We start from the raw sequence: 22,398 nt of genomic DNA, 5'->3' as shown, positions 1-22,398 counted from the left end.
TTATATTCGGTTTCGGAATTATGCGTGTGTTTCTTTGTCTCGTTCAAACTTCAAAAACAGTGCTCGTCACAGTATTGTAGTAATCATTTCTTCGCAATTACATCTTCTGTGTACTAATAACGCAATGTTCAACGTTAATACGATATTTTAAGTAAAATCAAGTATTATGTCTGTCATTCGAAATAAACGCGATTGAAGATATAATGCTACGGAATCAATTCCATTGAATGTATCTGTCTTCAAAAGAGTGAAACATCGGAAACGTAAAATTAATTGAAATTAATTAATTGAAATTAATTAATTAATCGAAATTCTATACCACTTCAGAATTCCCAGAAGAATGAAATATAAAGCAATGACTAATGTAAATTATTTATTATTAAGTATTAATTAAACATAGTCACTACTATCAACAACTATCGTACAGTCAATTATGCTGGCGAAATTCTACTGAAGAGAGTATATCATAGTAAAGTACGAAAAAGACGTACTCAGCATCTGAAATACAATAGCATTTAACTAACAGATATCAGACAACGATTATACAGTTAACAGATTGAAAAAATTACCTTGGAAAAACCGACATGAGAAGCATCGAAAAATCCGAAAAGGTTTATCACACTTTCCGTCGAACTTTTTAACATGATAAACAGTAACAACTTTTGCGCTTTTATAGGCATGCGGTACCACGTAGAATTATACCTGCATAATGTTGTATCTCTTAAAATACTCTAGTAATACAATCGTGTTATTTACTTAGTAAGTAGAAACATTTAGACAAATAGAAAATTATTTAATAGTCAACGACAGAACAACCACATTTAGCGAAATTTCAGCTTACGTTTCCTTGAACACGTTCAGACTACGATCAATTATAATTTGTCCAGAATAGTGACATAGGTATAAGATCACCATATGACTGATAACGAACATACTAGAGATGAAGATTTCTATTTGATCATTCGCATTTGTTACAGCATTTGTAAGCTGTAAAACGATAGGATAAATTAGAGTCAATTTTCCAATTCTGTTCAATTATTCGCCATTATGAGAATGTCTTTTCCGTAAATTCTATCATTCTAACAAAAGTAATGATAAAGGACACTTGTCAGTTGATTATTCTTCGAAATTATTCAATAATTGATCTGGACTATTCGGTTGACGTTAACGATATCGGTATAAACTATCTATATATATTATAAATATATAACCAATGTCAGATAGTATTTCTTTTCAGATTTTACTTTAACGGTGTACCATTTATAAGAAAAAGAATTGCGAAAGTCTAAAAGCTTCGAGAATGGTTTCACACATTACATTCATTGAGGATTTTACCTTTTCCCAACAACGTACAGAAATGAAAGGATACTTACTCGATGCAAACACACAGAGAAAGAAACTACAAACACAGAGCATGACGGAAGATAATGTACCATGTAATTCGATAATGCGTAATCGATGAGCCTTTATCCAGCGAATGAATTCCACAACAAACGTTGGTAGGAAATGCATAGAAAATAAAGTAGGATCAGCTTTGACATCTACCATCGAATACTCATTATAGTCGAATGTACCAACTGTAGTGCTTTCCTATGATTGTCCACGACGTAGCGGAAGTCCTTGAAGTTCGGATCGATCTGCTTCGACGAAGACAGACCCGCGATTGTTTTTCGCAATCGATAGCTGAAAACGTGCACAAATTTTTAGACAAATATGACCTAACAAGAAATTTCACATTCAATCGTTTGAATTAACCCGAATCATCCAGCAGCCTGCGAAATATCGCACTATTGATTGACATACAGCGCATACGAGCAAAATAGGAAAGTCTGAGAAAGACCCTTTGCGAGAATGACAGCTAGGTAAATCGTAATTAAAATAAATTCACTGAAATTCTATGACAGCAATGTCAAGGATCTGCTAAGAAAGGCGTTCCCTGTTTGAATGTCATTGTTTGAATGTTTTGCATATCGTATATTTTCCTTACTACCATGACCATTGTAACGTTGTAAGTGCTGTAAGGTATCTGTTGCATGTAATTACTATGTGAAAACGAGAAATGTCAGCACATTCATTCATACCTAGTTATGTCAAACAATCCGCACATGTAGTGGGCGAAGAGAACCAACATCAGTTCCGTACCCGCCACTGACAACATTCCAATTGTACAAACAACTAGGATATTCACGCATGCCATATCAAGATACTCTATTCGATCGTGAGAAAACATTGTAAAGTAGGAAAAGTAACGTCCTCTAGATTCGTTCAAAGGCGACAGCAGATCCAACGTTATCGGAGTGAAAACGCATGACGCTGCGAATAAAGTCCACGAGCAACATAAGGCTAGAATGAGAAGAGGATGGTTTTATGATAGCACGATATCTTTGCATGCGAATGCTTTTGTACTAGCAAATGATGTTAGTCTCGTAACCGCGACAACGGAAGTGGTATCTCACTATTCTCTTTTGAATAACGCATATTTACCATATAATCGTCTTAAAGGAACAGTATTTCTGACATAAAACTTGTGCAAAGGATTCGGCATTCATCGTTTGCTCTAATAAAGCCAATCATATAAATGAAGTTTCACAATTTTACGGTTACATAATATTCGGAACGAAATATTCCGACATTAAGGTAATCGCGACTACGGCGACAAATTCCACGAACTTAGAAAATATTCTCTTACATAGGAAAATGGAGATTATATGAGTCGAATAATCGACGTATTTCATCAGTATCTGACATTCAAGTTGATCTTTCAGCGTGGATTCTATCTTGCGTAGATTGTCAAAAATATATTTCGTCTATACCCACATGAAAAAAGTAGATTTCAATCTCTTTAGTTGAGCATTAGTTCACTAAAGTTGAACTAGAGTTCACATCAGAGGATCACGTACCACTGGGAACATTGCTAGGGAAGAGACATATCGCATGAAAAAGGCCATAACTGGACAGGTTCCAGATAACGTTATGATGCAACCTCGAAATGTAATACCAGATTTAAATAGCGATAATACCTAAAAACATATTCTCTTAATTTGTTATGTCAAGAAGGACTCCACATCGTTGTATAGTGTTAATACAATAACATATTTATCTTTTCATGAATTTGTAACGAGTAGATTCGCAATAAAACGTCGCGATATACATAGATTGAGAGCATAAAAATAATGAATTCTGCTTACCTGGAAAACTATATAGGCGAACATAATTACAGAAATTGATATTCTATGAATCGTTGAGAAAATCGACTTGTGATATGGCCAGAGTCCTAAGATGCTCAGTAGTATACGATAAGTATTGTACTGCCTGTAGAACACGTCCATCTCGATTCGATCACTGAAGAACGTCTGTGCGGAAAACTCGAGGAATCATCCGACTACACCTCGCCACGATTTATTATTTCCACTGTTATCGTTTCCTCTTGAATTTGTTCGTGCTGTCTGTCCATAGAAGTAATTTATAATGCATGGAAATTACAGTCATTCCGCGGCATCGACCGGGGTCATTAACGCCTCCCAAGAAATTGATACATAATAGATGCTCACTTTGAGAAAATTACAGTCTACGTACAATTTTTTTCCTCTGCATATTTTCCCTTATTTTCAGTTTGGTCTTATTTTTTATTAGGTGCTAGAAGAGGGAAAATTTGTCGCAACGGCAGTATTTCCGCAGACACCGCGAACTTGACAGCGATACTTCCTTGATGTGCTCCCTTCGTCATTTTGTTCAATGGATTTGACAAAGAGGAATAACCGTCGAGGAGTATCAACAGTGTACGAATTTGATTTGTATCAGGTAGTCGTAATATGTGAAACATCAGCTTCTTGCAACAAAATGTACTTATTCCTCAAGACAATTATTGTCTGAAGTGGTTCTTCTATGCAGAATGTCCTTATTATCACAATAATTAACATTGCAATCTGTTCTTCGTCCAGTGCTATTGTTAACGTCTGAGCATGTAATACTGTTATTCTTAATTTATTTTCGCGCTAGAAAAATACTGGTTTGGTGTTTAATTCTCTATGAAGTAACGCAATGTAGAATATTAATGCGATATTAGAGATAAAACCTTATATAATACACTCAGTTGAAAATGAATTGACTGAAAATGACAAGCTTTCTATATTGCAGATTTGGTGAAAGAGTAGAGGATGAACCACCAATTAAATTCAGTTCGGAAAATAAGAAAAATAAGGATTCGGAAAAATAAGAGATAAGCGAGAAATGGACAGAAGATATACAACTGATCCCGTCAAGGAAGAAATGACTCGCAGGTATTCTCATTATTGTCGATTGTTAATTTAGATATTACAATATTTGAGGAGAATTTTGAAAATATTCAAACTTTTGTGAAATTTCAAGCAAAAAATAGTACACTTATTGTATGAGCACCATATATCGTTCAACTGCAGATTTTCTATAGATCTTTATGTTAAACTAAGAATTTATTGTTAGATCTAAAAAAAAAAAAAAAATGCAACGAATGATCTCGCAATATATATAGTGTGTCATAATAATACATCATGAAAAAAGTGATGCTTATTATCATACTATGATTTTCATGTACCTAAATTATAATACGTCAGACGAATTTTATCCATGCACGAGGAGTTATTTCACTTTTCCAAAAAAAAAAAAAAAAAAAAAAAAAAAATGAAATATGCTACAGTTTAATAATTGCAATAATTGGAATTATCATGTTGAAATATATGGTATTATATAAATATTAACTATTCTAAACTCATAAACCATTTCGATGATTCCGAAAAGGAAAAGAAATACTCGTTTACTCCCGATCGATGATCGCACGAAAAAATCAAACATAACTGCGATTTTTGATTGTAAATTAAAATCACAGAGAAAGAGCATCATAAGTCACATTTCCTACGTTTTACAGGAAACGAATTCTAACATTACCAAAATTGTGTTTGTATTCAACTACGGAATTATGCGTGTGCTTTTAGCTCATTCAAAATTTCAAAAACATTGCTCGTCATAATATTCCAGTATCAGTAATATATTAAGATATTGCTTGTCTTAATAATTATATTTTTGTCTTCCATAAAACTTTGCCAATTTATCAGCTATCTTCAAAAGACTTACATTCTTGGATCTAACAGATTATCTTCACTTTCAATTATGTCATAATAATTCAATTACGTTGAATCATAAAGCAATACTTAAATCAGAAAACCAACAAAAATCTACTTACTGATCATGTTTTTCTCCTGTGATGTTCAGATGAAACGACTGTTTTAATCGAAAGCGCATCTACGTTCTGCGCGGTTGCCTCGCGACGAAGTAGCGGAACGGAGCCAAAGTCCGTGATTTATGCGGTGTTTCGCGGCGAGCCGTAGCAAAATTGCCAGTCGTGAGGCCCCCGACCAGCATAACTGATTGCTCGAAGCGTTACGGTATCCTTCTCGATGTCCTTCCTTCCTTCCTACCAGTCTATCTATCTACCTACGTGCCCATTCGATGATTGCGTAGACAATGACGCTGATAGTGTGACCGTGCGATCGCCAGACATTGATTTGTGGCTCGTGTAATTGATGACAACCATAGTAGAAGACTACTTTCATTTTCCTTTTCTTTTCCTGTTGTTTTTTTAATATCATCCTTTTTTCTTTTAATTTCTCGGAAAAAATTTCTCTCATCGAATTCTTTCTGGATGAAATTTAAAACTTTAAAAAATATCTTACCTGTTACGAGGAATATGACTAAATTGTTATATGATCTTTATTTCTACCCTTCGTTTACAGAATTGTAATTCCGTATACTTCATTATTTCGTTTGACTGGCAAAATAAGAATCGCTCTTTCCAGGATTGAAAGTTAGTTTCACGAATAGCGGATAATTATCGTATAATTTAGTCAACAAGTTATTCGTACAATTATTCTATCGAATTAAATTGTCCACGTGAAATGAACTCACGTTACTCCATCTAAAGAAATCAACTTCATCTCGCGTCCCTTTTTTCCTTTTTCTTCTCGATTTTCACTCACGTATATTTCATTGGTGGAAGTTCGTGAAGGAATTTACTGCTTTTTCTACTTGCCATAAATCGGCATAAAACAATGGTAGTGTATAACGAATGTAACCGTTCAATATATTTCAATCAGAAGTCGCTCAAACATTGTCACACGTCGAATCTGTTCTCTGTCATCTTTATCGTTTTCAAAACTGCCACTATTGCAAAGCCATATTATAACCAGATCCATAGACTACACTAAGAGGCCATTTGAAGACCAAAGAGGAAAAACACGAGAAACGATTTAAAATTAATAAGTCTTATAATTTGGATGATTCGTAATAATATATTTCTGTATATTGTATATCTCCTGTGGATTTTTTACCTTTTTGCATAAATGCATGATCCAAACATAGTCTGTTAATTATTTTGCACAAAGTTGAATTTTTGACTGAGCGTTAGATCATAAGATGTTGAAACTTGGCTGATTCAAATAATCTCATCTTACTCTACTTTACCGATTCTAAGAATCGTCGAGCTTTAAAGTCGAATAAATGGACGCGAGTAGGCGTACCGATATCGGTATCGTATCACAGCACCGTGACACTCCTTTGAGATGCCTCGAGAGGATCAATGGAAAGGCTGATTCTTTGTATTTACAAGGCTTGTGCATGTCATTTTTCATTTGAACGATCGATCGATTGTTATCTCCAGTGACGCGACGGTCATTCTGTTATGATGTCTGCATTTTTACGCTCGCGACACTTGAAGAATTAAAGTTTCAGATATTTCACAGAGATCCTGATTTACGTACGACATTCTTTGGAATACGACAGAGCTGCCAGCTCGAATTATCGATTTTTATGTGTTTCCACGCTGCATTCAAGCAGCACAATTTATGACTCTCGTTGCTATAAAATAGCTGTACATGTATGTAGACGTAGGAATCGGAGGGAAAATAACGCTTGTAATTGACGTTGATATTATAATGCAAATGACGAACTTACAGAGTCTAATTTGTTGCAGAAGCATTGTGACGAATGAACCAAAGAAGCGTCCTTTGAAATGAAATGCATTTCTAACTCGTCCCTCCTCTGCAAATGGTGAATAGCGCATTTGTGCCAATTTACTTGATGATTATTTCATAATTCATTAGAAGAAACCATACCGCATTCTATTTACTATTTATCTGCATGAAAATCATCTTCGAACGTATGGAATGGCGAGTGAGTTAAATGCATGGAAAAAGATGTAGCTATACTTTCATTTGAAAAAAGTTAAGTGCATATCTTTCTTTTTTTTTGGTGGTAAATGTTTAAATACTTTCACGATTCATTGTATATAGCCATTTCGCAACAGTCTCGATAATATATTTAACTCTACTTAAAAGGTAAAAGAACCGTTTTACATAATTAAAAAAAAAAAAGCGAAAGAATGCTACATAGAAAATTTTACCTCAGAAAAGTAGCGAATAACGCAGTTCCTGCGTCCACACAGCATTATAATTTTTCGATTTTACGACTCTGCTTCGAAACGAGATATCTAAAAAGTACCATATGCTAAACGTCGCTGTCGTAAACCCAATCGACTTAACACTTATGCTCATAAAAGCTCGGCGATTATCTTGCAGTTTCACCTAAGTACGAAAGCGATAGTGATTTCCTCTTATCGTTTCGAGACTACTCCGCGGTAAGATCATTTCGTTTCTCTCGGAATCGTATTGGAACGAGATTAACCAACCAGACGAGAGGCATATACACACGAGGAACTGTTCATTATCGCTGTGGTGCGTGGTGCTACTGAAGACACATGGTCGTTCGTTGGATTAACATCCGACTAATTTGAGAACATAAACGAAACTGACGCGCAATTTCATCGTCCGCCATCGAATCGGTTCTGATGACGGGTTTTAAGAGTCGTCTTGATTAAAGTATTCCACGAGAGAAACAGAGCAAGGATTAGTTAGTCGATGACTCAAGGCCAACGTCTCTTCTCTGTTTCACCACGGCCACACGAAACTCATAAAGGCACGATGACTTTGCGCTAATTACAGTGTTTCGTTGGATAAGAACTCCGGTTGGAGAGAATTGGAGAGACGTTACCACGTCCCATAATTTGCACGGTTAGCCTACCCATCCGTGAGCTCATAACCCTATCCGCAACCTGGATTTGACGTGATCCTGATTAACCTTTCCAAACCGGCAGATAAATAACTTTCAGCTGCGTGCTAGACCGATGCGAGTTTCGGGGGTGGCTACCCATCGATATAAACGCTTGTGAAAAACGCCCGACTACAAATCGCATACTTGTGAATGTATGTAGATTTTCGAGCTTGTTTCATTTACGTATTATACGTATTGTTGTTCTTCTTCAGTCGAAATGTTTCATTTACCATTTCGAAATCGACGAAAATCGGAGTTTTACCATGTTCCTTGTGCCACGTTTTTGCATCCTTAAATCCTCTATAAACGAACGGTTAGTAATTGTCTGCCTACAAAGGAAAATATTTTACAAAACTTTCAATCGCTACGAAACTTTCTCTTTTTTTAACTGGACGAACGAAATTCGCGAAGGATATTGAGAGAAATAGAAGAATAAATGGAACAAAATCGCAACGAAAGAGTGAAAATCGAAGAATAAGAGGAATAACAAAGAAAAAGCGACAGATATTTTTAGACGCTGGTCGTGATTTTATTCGTGACTGAAGAAACGGTCGCGTTTCGTATAGTTGGAGGCGGCAAGGTCGGCGTTCAATGGCAGTAGGTGTCTCCAGAGAACGACAAATAAAACAAGTTAGCCTGTTTAAAGGCGTGCCCGTACCACGGTTCGTCACAAAGGCACCGAAAACCGCTCCTTTCCGAAAGGGAGACTTCATTAAAAATGCACCGGCAACTTCGGTGCACGCACTGTCTCCGGGAACAATGCGTGCACGAAATATGCGGACTGGCGTCAAGAGGATCCAACGAATACATTGGATCCACTGGCGTAACATTGTAAGGAGGACCGTTGTATTTTAGGAATGTTATGGCGAAACGTACCGTCGATACAATTGCCCGCAAGAGCATTTTCATCAGTTTTAAAAATCGTTTATGAATATTTATGCATCTTGTACGAAACATTTTCAAATTTTATTAGCACTACAATGAAATTAGACTATCACCATTATGCTGATAAAATTTGAAATGAATTTAAAAATGTACGCGAAGACTAGAAAATATTTAGTGTCACTATTAATAATATTCAGTAGGTCGATATTTCATATTCATACGCTCGGGACGCCTATTTATACCGAATTAAATTTTTACAAGTAACGTTTGCAATAAATATCTTGCGACTTCTATATACATTTTCAGATCGATTTCTTTCACCGATACAATCATGACAATCATGCCTCAACACAGTGCTAATGCAAAATCAAAATACGTCGTATTACAATACAAACATAAATGTTTCTATGATAAATATTCGTATACTTTCATAAGTCGGTGTATATGCTTCAGTTTATATTTCATTTTCTTAATTACACTTCATTTCTCATTGTATACCATTTTCAGTTTATATTTCATTTTCTTAATTACACTTAATTTCTCATTGTATACCATATACGTATACGTAACTCGTAAATTTCGCTATAGCTATCCTTTACAAATCCTGCTAACTGATACAATACAAATGCAAGCTACTTGCTACCTCGAATGTACGAGAAACATAGAGAAAGCCCAAGAGAAGAAAACATAGTACCGAAGGCAAGTTAATAAGATCTTCAAAAGTTCGACTTCGATCGACTTCTTCGCGTTTTTATCGTCTCCCAGTATTTCTCTTAACTGTGAACCCGAACAGCATGAGATTTGGCGTCGATTGAGCTTTCGTTCCGTCCACGTGGGTTCAGGATAGCGCATAATACGACGTGGTGTTTCGTTTTAACCCGCGTGGCAGTTAGGGAGTCAGCTTCCTCGTCGAATTTATCGGCCGTCCGAATCGCGGACCAGTTCATATAACCCGTTCACGATCGGTTCCCACTTCGAGAGAGAGGGAGAGAGATGAACCATATATATATATATATACTCTCTCTCTTTTTTTTCCTCCCACCAACCCCCTTTTTTCGTCGACGATGCGTGCACAGGCTGGACGCGCGTACTGTTTTCATTCTTTTATAAATCTTGCACAGGGTAATATATATCGGCGTAGCCGGGTGTATTCACTCGCGGCCGCGTTTTATGCGGCCGTATCCTTTTTGCATACGCGCCGCATTGAAATTGATTTCGACCAGGCCGACGGGGTGCGCTTGGACGGCCACCGGAAGATTAATACCCGCAGCGCCCCCTTTCGCTCGCTGTTTTTTAATCCGGTCTCTCTTTCTCTATCTTTCCCTTTCTCTCTCTCTCTCTCTCTCTCTCCGTCTCTTTCGTTATTCCAACGGTTGATTTGACCAACGCGTGGAAAAGCACGCCTCCAGCGCGTCATCCGCATCCCCTCTTGCATCTGGAATCTTCGCATTTGTGATTTTTGAAAAAAGGGAGGAACTTTTGGAAGTAGAGAATTCTCCTGGAAGTCCGAGGGAATTTTTGGGAGAGCGTCGATCGTTGATGCAGTGGTTGAGAGTCAATCAACGATTCAGCCTTATATGTTTTTAAATACATGGTTGTATGGAATAGAAATGAATAGAAATGAGTGAACAGTCGGTGGAGATAGATATCGATAAAGTTTCCATATGACAAAGCGTTTATACAGAAATGTAAATATTAACTCCAATTATTGAAATGAACAGAAAATTGGGCGCCGTTTTTTGTAGAGAGATGGGTCTGAGTTCAAATAACGATTATTAACCTCAATTTAATTAGTCTAGCTTTAACTTAGATATTGTTAATTAATTAGCAGTCAACTGTAAAGTGTAAAACAAAATATTCCTGGTATTGGCTGGTACAAGTTCAAACATTGTTCACCGATATTACGCAAAACCACACGCGTTAATTGATCGACAGAAATTGATGCAGCTTGGATGACATGTGTTCTATCCCATCTATCATATTCTCCAGACCACTTACCCTATTTGTTACAAAGAGCTGGAAGAAAAAGGACTTGTGTTCTTTGGAAAACTGCAAAATCGAATTGGAACGTTTCTTTCTTTCAAAAGATTAAGCGATTTTACCTCAATGAAATAACGAAATTGCAATAACGATAATGGTGAAAAATTATCGAAAGGAATAGTGGATACATTGACTGAAAACGATACACGATTTCAAGGAGAAAGTAAATTCTACAGTTTGCTCGTAACAACGAGACGAACTTTCTGTTCAATATTTACTACATAATCTATGTGTTATAAGGTTAATAGGTAAAAGGTAATAAGTGTTAAACGCTAATAAATAAAATTTAAGAATGTAACGCTACAGTTAGTTCGAGTAAACATTATTATTCCACTTATTTTTGTCCTCGACTGTATATATGAATTTTTTAAAACAAGATACAGAATTATCGTTAATCCTGCTGCGTCCATCGAATTTTTATATCCCAATCTCATCATTGTTTCAACCATCAAAAAGACTTATAGTATTTTAAGAAGAATACTTTAATAGAAGATAATGTAATTTTGTTTCAATCTGGTACTCACATGCCCGACGATAATGAACCACTCGTTTCGCTTATAATTATATTTGACAGAGAAATGAAAGAGCGCAGGTATAATTTTCGATCAGCATGAATATTTAGGCCTGGTAATAGATTTTCATTTCGCGGACGGCAAACGAAGGGAAAAAAAGCAAAGCGTCAAACAAGTTTGTTCCATTAAAGCGGTGTAACTAACCCGTTATTGCTATTGAGATTCAAACGCAGTCAGCTATTTCCAGTGAAACGATTTTTTCTCCGGCAGACCGCTTTGTAAACGCGGGTAACGAGTTCCTCCCCCTCTCTCTCTCTCTCTCATTCGACAAAAAAAAAGGAAAAAATTGAATTTCGTTGCATCGCAAACTGCTGAAAACATCTAAAATTCGTGATAACAAATGATATATCAATTGTAATAGCGATTGTTTCGTAAAAAATAATATTTCGACGAGAAAAGAATATCGATGGTTTTCGTGACATTCGAATGACTCGAAAGCTGTGATCAATCGAAGATCACGAAAATTGAAGGGGGTTCGCTTGATCACGGAATTATGAAAATTGAAGAGGGTTAGGATAAAAGATCGAAAGTTGTCGCATTAAAAAAATGTGAATCCGAAGATTCAATTAAGTTTAGTTTCCTTGGATGATAGTTTCGATATTATATTGTAATTATTGTATTCTATACGCTATAATGGAAAATTAAAGAAATTGATCGAGATTGGCTTACAACAAATTCTTTATCGATTTATGAAAAAACTGTTAATTAATATTCTTTTGTAAGGTAAATACCCATATCGTAATTACAATTTCAATATGATAAGTTGTTATTATAGAATCATCATACGTAATGTTATTAATATTAGAAACCTAAATATATGTACGCATATATATCAAATCACTTCCCATGATTTCAAGATATTATAAAAAATTATTCAGTACACGATAGCTTGAACGTAACTGAACGTATTTAGAAATTATATAGAACAGGTTTCCCCTCCGTGAAAGAAACGCACAAAAATCCGCTGTTTAATTATTAGTTACATCCTTTTAAATTAAAAAATTTTCACGAATTTGTGAGGTAAAACCAATTTAATCGCGTTCGCGAGTAATCTTCGTAGAAACACCTGCCGCAAAATGTCAGCATGGAGAACGAAACCACGAAAATCGTGCCGAAAGTGGTAGGACACGGTACCACATTGGGTTACCCGATATCTTAGAACGTGACCGTAGCTTGGACACCACCTGCAATATTTGAACGGACTGTGGCTGTGTAATAGAATCGCTCCTTTAAATTAAGTCTGATACAGTCCCGTTCCAGTTACGGGTCGTGCCATTTGTAAAAAAAATTGATATCATTTTCAGCCAACAGAACGAAAGGCGAAACTGTAAAACAACGTACTTTACCTGGTCGTTTCAGTCTTGATTATAATTGAAATTATTGGCGAAACTGGTGTAATTTTATACTTTTGGAGCTGTCCCGTATTCTCCATGTAATATCTGATATTTTTAAGACAATTAATGTAACGAATTAAAAAATTTATTTTATCTCCTCTGTCTGTCAAATGAACTGCACATTTTGACGTCTAATTGGCGAGAAAGAGATTGCCACGAATAATCTCCTAATTTCTACGTTGAATAAGTTTTATTACAGTTGTTTCCTAGTGTCTTCTTATTAAAGTGTTCATACGATATTGACCGATTATTTCAAAAGATATTTTAATCACAGCATGTAATTTTAGATGAGATTATGAAAACAAAATACACTGCGAAATAATCAGAGAATCGTCTTTTCTTTATTTTCATCTTTATGTGTATCACTTGCGTCTGTACACTCTTTTTTATATTTCTTTCTAAGGATTATCTCGAAGTAAATATTTATTACGCTGTTATATGAGTAACATATCTCACTAATTCTAATTAGTAGGTTGTTATAGCGGTACCTCGTAAAAATATAAAAATCTTTCGTTCAACCAAATACATTTACGTTTTTCATCCTTTTTATGAAAAATAGGTTGTTCGATAGAAATTGTTGGAAAAAGGGAAAAAGATATTTTATCTTGGCGAAACTTGGAGAATGTAGCGCGAAGAATAGGAAGCGAATAGCACAGGTGTGAAATATTATCTAGAAATTCTGGCAAGAGCAATAGAGCAGTTTCTGTGCACGAGTTTGCAGCGCGGTGAAGTGACTAATACTCCAAGTTATCCGTTTAGGAATCCACCATAAATAGTTGAGGTTGGCACAGATCAGGAAAATGTTTGACGTTCTATTATCCACGCCAGGAAGCGAAATCCTTCGGGAATATTTCTTCGAGAAACCAAATATTTAAATGGCATTGTGACTTCGCGTCTTCAAATGCCATAAAAATGTGTTTTTAAACATAGATATAAATATATTTATATTTATGCCTTCCTTCAACTACTTGCTATTATTCAACTCTTTACAACAACAATTTATCGAATTTACCAAATAGAAGAACCTTCGATAAAAATGTTTCACAAAAATTCACTCTTATTATTCACATTATTCTCTTGATCTTTAAACAGAAATTTCTTTTGGAAGTTGGTTTAATTCAAGTTAAGTATATGTGAAATATTTAAATACATATTAAGTGTTGATAATTGTACTACTAAAAGTGAAAAGATTAAAATCCTCTGAAATTTAGTGCTCCATATCACACAATTAAAAAGACGTTCTACCAAAATGTCAATCAAATTAGATCAACGAATTTGCAATGTATCTGAAATTCGATTCAAAATTCACGAACTATGATCACTTTCCCAACAATATTAATCGATCCATCCTTATCATCCCGTCTCTCATTTCCATGCAAATAATCTCTCAAACAGTTTCCGATCAAACACAAAAAAACGCAAACCAACGTTTCTTTATTTGCTATCAGCCATAATTACAGTGGAAGAGCAAGCGTTTTCCGCGACGCGCAGCTGCGACCCGATAGGCACGAAATTCAACGTCAGGGTGGTTACTGGTTAATACGGCAACTTATCCACTTAGGAATACGCTCTAATACCAGACGAAGGTTGGTGTTCGTGTAACGACCGGCACGATGGCTGGGTGAGAATTGTCGGGGCGGCTGGATAACCAGGAGTTTCGTCGGTGCAGAAGTAACGGAGATTGTTACCAAGTTTGGATAAACCGAGCCAAGTTCTCCGGCTGGTACTTACGGGACCGGTTGTCTAGCGACGAAAACGCTTGGACAAAGTTTATTCCTCCAGCTTCCCCCCCCCTTTGCTTCTGCCACCCCCCACCCTAAGGAACGGTCGAGACACTGATTTACATAACGATTAAGTTAATTAACGAGCAGCACCAGCCGCCACAGTTGGATTGTTAATTTCAACCGCGAAACGACTAATCGTGTCGAACTCGCGTCCCTGTGGCGTTGAATGTGAAACGCGGAGAATTATTAGCGACACGAGTACTACGCTATGCTATGAGTACTGTTTCGCGTGTATTCGCGCAAGTTTAGCAAAATAGATAAGATTTTGTGCCCTTCGGGGCTTTCGAGTCGGAGTTCCATAAAACAATGCTTCTGTTCTGTAAAACGATAAAATAACAGACAGTCAGTCAATGCATTATAGCGAGGAATTTACATTTATCAATGGAATGAAAGAACAACATCGACAAAGGAATGTTGATATTAATAGAAGCCAGAGGTAGGCGGAAAACAATACTGTTCTTACTATAGCGAGAAGTATGAATTTACAATAGAGGAATTAAATTCCTTTTGCAACCACCACGATTCGTTGTCTGCCATTGATTTGATATTTCACCCTGTAGCATTGCTTAATACCCATTCCTTCTTTGTTCGTCTCTATGAATATTCGACAATTTAAACATTTCATTCAATTTACACAATACCCGATTATAATAACTCTGATTTTTGTGAAAAGAATTCATACTACATGTTATCTGTATATTTAAAAAACTAGAGTTTCCAGTGTGTATATTATATTCATCTTTTTATTCTACATACCTTTATTCGACAAACTTTCTCGATTATTCTAAAAACAATCAATATGAAAAGCAATCTTCATCTAAAATAAAACAGAAACAAATAAATATTTTCAATGAGGTACATTTAACTTTAAGTTCTTTCACTATCTCTATATCATCAAATTTTGATATAAGAATCTTTCCGAATAATTTTTAATCATAAAAAAAGGAACTTCGTATATAAAAAAATTATATCCAATGGGATATTCCAATTGACACAGTTGGAAGCGTAAGATCTTTCCCTTTAAAGCGTATTTTATTTTGTTCCAGATGAATAGGACGGATTCAGGAACATCCGCTCTTGAGATACGATCTTGTAAAGAAAATAATTTTTCGCTTGTTTACTTTTCTCTCTCGCTCGCACACTCGGATCTCTCACTAGCACACCTTCACTGACCTATTTCAAGCGCAACGTCCTTGCGGTGGCCACCAGCAGACGCTGAGTCAGACGATTTTTTACTACTACTATTACTACTACTGCTACTACTACTACTACTACTACTACTATTACTACGCAAAGTACACGTTTCCAAGAAACAATGTGGGTCACGTGAATTTCGCCCGCCATTCACTATTCCAGCGTGTTTCCAATACCAAACTTTAAGTCCGTGTATCTTGGAAACTAATTGAGATATCGACCTCGAAAAAAGGGCGTCTTTTATGGCGTGATTTTCCCTATCTTCTTAAATATCCTTTGTTAGAAATTTAAATTTTATGATTTTTCTGGATATCTTTTGCGATTTTTATGATTTTCATGATTTCTATAATTCGATATCTTGGGAACTAACTCAGATATCAAGGATATTTCCGAAAAAAGGATATTTTTACGTTTCTTCATCTTTTTCGAAGATTTTCGTCCGTAGTTTTACAATTTTTCCGGATGAGTTTCAGGATAAAAGTTAATGATACGTTAACTGTAGAGTAGAAGGTTTTACGAGTTGTATAAATATTTATATAATAATTCATATATTGTATAAATATTATTAATAATATTTAGAATATTTGTAGAAGTGACGAAGCTTTCATTTGCCATAAACAACATCAGTTAAATTATTTTCATTTAACATTTATTTTGATATTTTGATAATAAGAATGAATCCATATATATATATACAAACAGGGAAAAAATGAAAGTTTGCAATGATTTACGGGATAACGCTAGAATTAATCCGACAGCCGCGTAAAATATAGAAGGTTGAAGGATATAGCTGAGCTTGGATTAGGATTTAAAGCGTTTCAACGCGGCTGCTGCTCTCTGTAGATAAGATTTTCATTGTCCGTCAAGGTCATGGAATATTTGTTCGATCTCGCTTCCTTTGAACAGTCACGATTTTCAAAGGATTACCTTGAATCACCGTGGGAATTCTTCCACAGCTAGGAACGCTCTTGTTTTTCCTACTTTTTTTTTATGAATTAGACTTTAGAAATAGACTTTTTATGAATATCCTGTAATATAATTTCGCCGTTCTAAATCAGATATTCACCATGTTCGCATTTTCTCATTAATAATTTAATTAAATTCTAGAATTCTTTTAAATAGAAGCGTGAAAAGGCTATGCAAGTTGGTACATTGTTATATTTGAAAGGCTGAAACAATTAGTGCAGGAAAGTTTGAGCATTGAGAAAATGATACATAAAATCTGTATCTAGGTATCTGTAGAATATTCTTCTGAATTTTCATTTTCATTTATTTATTAATTTTATTAATATTATTATCAATTTTATTATTGGATAAAGAGAAATCAATAAAATTCCTGTAAATGATTAAATAAAGAAATCTCTCCCAATGGTGAAACAAAGAAATTTAAAAATTTCCGGACGCAAGAAAGTAATAACGAAGACAAAGTATTGTTCATAATTTAAGATATTTTCAAAGATTTCACATATTTTTTACTAATAGTATAACTTGTAGAATTGTTATTTCTACGTGCTTACTAATTGATTTCCTGTAAATTTTATTCAGTAGATAATATTAAACATATGTTTTTAGTATTTTCTCTTTTATAATCAGTTATACAAAAATGACATATGATTCAATATCGAAGAATTTTCGCAATTGTCATGGAATTGTATTAAGAATTCCTATTTGACAGTTTGAAAATATCATTCGCTGTCTGCGATATTCTACTTCCTTTCAAGAACTCTTTCGTAAAAATTGTCATCCGACTATTTCAAGGATCGTCGAGATGTCTTGAGTCGCATTCACCTTTGACGGTGGAATCGACGAGGGAGAATTGTCACGTCTTACGACCATCGGCTAGAGTAAACACATTTTCACGAAGTTTGGCAAGGAAAAATGTTGATTTCGAAGGGACGTGTGCACACTACTGCACACACGCGACAAGAGTCTGCATTTCGTCGGGATTTCCATCGTCGATCGAGAGTGAGATTCGATGAAATTGCTTTCGATGCGTGAGTCAAACGTTTTTACAGATATACGTATACGTGCGTTTATCGAGATCTGTACCGCGCCGATATATTCAACAGAAAAGAAACGATCGAGTTTTGCGCGAACAAAATCTCACTTCAGCGGTTGGACGGAATAATTGTTAATGAATTGAGATTTCGTAACATAAAATGGAGAATATGAACTTTTTAGAAATTATCGAATTGTATTTGGGTTTCTAGTGATCTTCAATGGAATTTATCTTTCTTATAAAAAAAAAACCTTTAAATTGTTTAAATATCGCGCTCAATGTAATTGAAATATTTCTTAATCATTACGTCCGATGCAATTAGTAATTTTGATTTTCGATCAAATTTCATTTTTACGATATCGTAAATTAATTAATATAACAGTATTGATACAACAGCAGGGCAAATAAATCATCGATAAAGTGAAATTTATCAAAGCGATCTAAAAATCTTTTATCAATTGCGCCTGATGCAATTGCAAAGTTTCTGAAATATTACGCGAACAGCTTCGAAAATGGTGGCTTCCTTTGATTCTGCCGCAGTACTTGTACCACCGTCTCTTTCAATTATGTCTATCTCACAAATTAAAAACGTAATTCAATCCATCATTTAATAACGCGTTCCATTTGTAACATTGGAACATGCACAACGTTTACACGTTTCTTCTCGAACGCTACAATTTTCCGAGAGACAAAAACAAAAATAAAAGAGGAAACTATGTACTCACGATATCGAAGTCGAGATTCTCAGCGATCCAGTCACGGCCTTGCTTGAATTCGTCGTGTAGACCCATGATGTACAGGGTGTCGAGGCCATCGACGATAGTTGCACCCATATTTGAAGCACCAAAGATACTAGCGCTGTGGCCCCTTTTCGAGATTGGTCTCAGCTCGTTCTTTCCCCAGGCGTACCTCACGTAGTTGTCCCAGCCATGTTTCATCATCTGCATACATAAAAAGTGTGCGATCAGATCAAACAGTTAAAACAAAATCAATATACGTAAATCAATCATAAATATATAGTATACGGTACAAATTACAGGGTTACGAATGAATTTATAACTCGAATTTTTATTCAATAAGCGACAGACACAAAGCATAAATTGTCCAATTTCATCGATCTTAATCATTTGCTTCCTGGAAAATTAAATATATACTAATTATTGTTACACTGTGAATTTTTATACAAACTCTTTATCAATAAAACATACCACGTTACGAATATAGCGTTATAACGAGTACACTTTCGTTCATTGGATGTAACATAGTTGCGCTATCGTTTATTCTAATTTTTATTAAATTCTTTTAATTGCGAGAAATTAGACATTTGTAAGATTTGGAAGAACTCATTTCGAAGTAGAATGGACAGCGGATGAAGAAATTTTTCGTAAATTTCATTGTGAAATTCTTAAACAAGAAACAATAATTCAATCGTTGATATTCCAAGGCAACGTCGACAGTGGATGTAGTAACAGTCAAGTAAATCGCTTGGTGCGCGTGTTCAGATGGGTAATTACGTTGAAAGATAAGTTTCCTTGTGGAGAGCAAGATAAACTAATGCATGGCGAGACAAAGACATCATCAAGTACTCGAAGAGATTCACTTCAGCTACTCTGACAGGCATTTCTGCTCTCTTCCTCCCTCCAAACTCTTCTTCTTCACGGATTCTTGGCAGTAAGAACGCACTTCCGTCTTCGAGTTTGCCCTTCCATCGTAAAAGCATACGATGTTCCGAGATTTTCCAGGAAACATAGGTACTCGTTCTGATGTCTTTGAATCGCATACCAGGAAACGAAAGTTTCTCTTTTTTTTTTAATATTTTATTTCTGAAATAAATTTCGGTGCGAGCTTCGAGATTGAGGTTTGGGAAAATAGACCAGTCTCAGATACGTAGAAATTCCTTTCTTTCAATTGAAAGATTCTGCAGTTTATGAGGAAATCTATACATTTACGATATGCTAAATTGAATTTAATTTTATACTATGTATATCATAAGTATTCACAGAGGTTTGTTTAAAGCTTAAGAAAATCTGTAGAATTAACTATGTCGAATTTATAATTTCGCATTATTTAACAAACTAAAAATACGTTGGGAAATATTCCAAAATGATACTTATTTCATTTCCAGTGAACCTAAGTAAACTCCAGTAAAGTCTCATTTTTAATTGTCATAATTGATGAGCGTACAAAGTCACATATTCACGTATTTACATCCAATTCGTATTGCAAGTATAATCAGAGTCAGAGTGTGAGTCAAAATTCCTTTAATGATTTGGATATTTAATAGAATTTGGATGTTTAAATATTCAATAATTCATTCTGCTTTCAACGTAATCCAAACGATTGTCGCAGATATATCCCTACTAAAGAGGGACAAAAATGGAAAAGAAAGACAAAAGAATCCCGAGAATACGTACAACGAGGGAAAAAATTTGCGAACGAAATTTGGCAGAATAATTCGAAGCGAATTCACACGTGTCATTGCTGGTGAAAATAATAGACAGATCCTTGGTACATAAGGGATGGGGTGGACAGCAACGCGAATCGTACCGAGTAAAACGAATATATTAGCTTGTCCGGCCGTTCGTTGACCATTATTCCCGTTCTCTTTGATTTTTCGAGCCATTTGCCGGCCTCTGCCAGTCCGCAGCCGCTTCATCACGTTTTTATGGCGGTATAATTCAGGGGGCAGTATAATATCTGTGGGCCCTGGCCAGTGGCACCAACAGAAGTGAGTCCTTCTCTTCAACCTTTCTCTGCGGTCATCGTGAATTAAAAAAAGAAAAAGCAAAAAGAAAAAAGAAAGGGAGAGAAAGAGAGGGAACGAAAAAAAAAACAATAAATTCACGAGGGAACGATGAAAGGGGTGGGATGTGTGGAATTTTTTTGACGCGGCGGTATTCATGACGGATGAAGATGGAGGGAGAGATTGAGGAGCGAGAGCAGTTGATCTCGTCGATGAACTTTCGCGAATGTTCTTATTACAACCTGGCTACATTGTTTCGTGGATGGGATAATCTTCGTACCAGGTGATTCGATGTAATCACGTTTTGATCGAGTTTTAATGCGGGCCTGCGCGCACACGATGCGCTCGTAATTATTTAAATTGAATTTGCGAATAATTATATGAGTGATCGTATGAATTTTTGCGAATCTTTGTAATAAATGTAATAATTTCACAGATTCATTGTCCAAATATCATGCAGGGTTTTCATCAGGGTAGTCTCATGGACTGATTCCTTTATTATTCATACACGTTAAACTGACAGCTTATTGAACGTTAAAAGCGTATCTTGATTAAAGCCTTAATAAACCAGATATTAAACATTAAAATTATCGAATAACATCACCGTTAACTACAAGATTTTCATCGATTCAACAAGAAATCCTATTCACGATCATCATGCAAACGATTTAGTCAATTCAAAACCGAGAAACTATCAAATTCTATCGTTTCAAAGTTTCTTCTCGACAAAAAGTAGAGAGAAGCGAAGATACCGCATTTTTCCATCTAACCAGCGGCATGAAATCCAAACCATAATCTGGTTGCGAGCAGAGGAGGATGAAGGCAAGGAAGGAACAATCCTGACCAAGGTTGGCACCCGTGGAAGGGAGCGACGTTGCAGAAAATTGCAGAAGGCAGCCATCGTGGCCGGTGGTGGTGCGAATCGCGACGTTCGACCCTTTTTGTCCTTATCCACGTAATCGCGGCTAATTTGTTCTGCGGCGAACGCAGGCAACGTGTACAGGACGAGAGGTTTCCACGCTCTACCCTCCTTTCGATCGTAATCTGGTTAACATCCGTGTTAGGATTAAACCATTAGCCCGACGGGAAAGGATACGGAAGGAAGAACAACCGGCAAAGCCGAGTCTCGTGGCCGACGTACGTGGTCCTGTCCGATTATTTCCCCTCTGTGAAGGGATTCTCGTGAACTTTGATGTTCCACCTTCAATCCGCTTAATTTTCTTCGATCTAACCGGTGAAAAATGCACAATCTTGTTTTCTAGCGAAATTGTTTCTTGCTTATATAATAATACACGTATCCTTTCTGCAATTCTAGCTCCAATCATAGGTTTTTAACACGATGAAATGCAAAACACAAGACAGGAAATGGAACGAAGCAAGTACTTTTATAAATACGAAAGTATGATTGTATCTATCGGTACAAAAGATGATTGGTTGGCTGTGTTCGTATCTCACATTAGCGTTGAAGGATTAAGGTACAATAGGATCTCGATTTACTGAACGCTTTTTATCCGAATGGTGGATTATTATTTTTATTCGAACGTTAGACTGTCAGAACCATATCGGCCAGTAAAGGAAAATAGATAGATACTCTATGTCGTATTATTTTTAATATGTGGATGAGACACATAAGTTCGTGTAATGAATA

At 35.8% G+C, this 22,398-nt stretch overlaps 2 protein-coding genes across 8 annotated transcripts in view; both read right to left on the bottom strand.

Annotated features, from left to right (window-relative positions):
• Positions 1–22,398, bottom strand: part of LOC122566840 (mannosyl-oligosaccharide 1,2-alpha-mannosidase IA) — a 677,223-nt gene that overhangs the window by 103,645 nt on the left and 551,180 nt on the right. For all 5 annotated transcript variants that reach the window (XM_043724671.1, XM_043724672.1, XM_043724673.1 and 2 more), the window contains one exon: positions 18,733–18,948. In XM_043724671.1, the coding sequence (XP_043580606.1) occupies positions 18,733–18,948 (216 nt within the window). The remainder of the gene's footprint in view (positions 1–18,732; positions 18,949–22,398) is intronic.
• Positions 666–6,701, bottom strand: LOC122566845. Of its 3 annotated transcripts, XM_043724685.1 has the most exons (7): positions 5,219–6,701; positions 3,189–3,446; positions 2,901–3,020; positions 2,690–2,807; positions 2,082–2,343; positions 1,579–1,683; positions 666–1,464 (listed from the first exon to the last, which is right to left on the bottom strand). In XM_043724685.1, exons 2-7 carry the CDS (start codon positions 3,327–3,329, stop codon positions 1,332–1,334), a joined length of 879 nt encoding a protein of 292 aa, XP_043580620.1. In that variant the 5' UTR covers positions 3,330–3,446; positions 5,219–6,701; the 3' UTR covers positions 666–1,331. The 3 variants fall into 3 exon arrangements, with proteins under 3 accessions (XP_043580620.1, XP_043580619.1, XP_043580621.1); XM_043724684.1 differs by lacking the exon at positions 5,219–6,701 and having other exon boundaries at positions 3,189–4,335; XM_043724686.1 differs by having other exon boundaries at positions 1,429–1,683; positions 3,189–4,006.

The sequence above is a fragment of the Bombus pyrosoma genome, linkage group LG4, assembly GCF_014825855.1.
Source record: "Bombus pyrosoma isolate SC7728 linkage group LG4, ASM1482585v1, whole genome shotgun sequence".
Taxonomy (NCBI): domain Eukaryota; kingdom Metazoa; phylum Arthropoda; class Insecta; order Hymenoptera; family Apidae; genus Bombus; species Bombus pyrosoma.
The sequence above is the reverse complement of the archived record's forward strand: the minus strand, read 5'-3'. Positions and strand labels throughout refer to the sequence as shown.

What these genes read in the sequence shown, in the direction of transcription:
- LOC122566845 (XM_043724685.1), bottom strand. Translation starts at nt 3,329, where the DNA reads ATGGACGTGTTCTACAGGCAGTACAATACTTATCGTATACTACTGAGC. An exon ending in TCGCCTATATAGTTTTCCAG is followed by an intron (nt 3,021 to 3,188) that starts GTAAGCAGAATT and finishes ATATGTTTTTAG; the next exon opens with GTATTATCGCTATTTAAATC. An exon ending in AATCATAGGAAAGCACTACA is followed by an intron (nt 1,465 to 1,578) that starts GTTGGTACATTC and finishes CGCTGGATAAAG; the next exon opens with GCTCATCGATTACGCATTAT.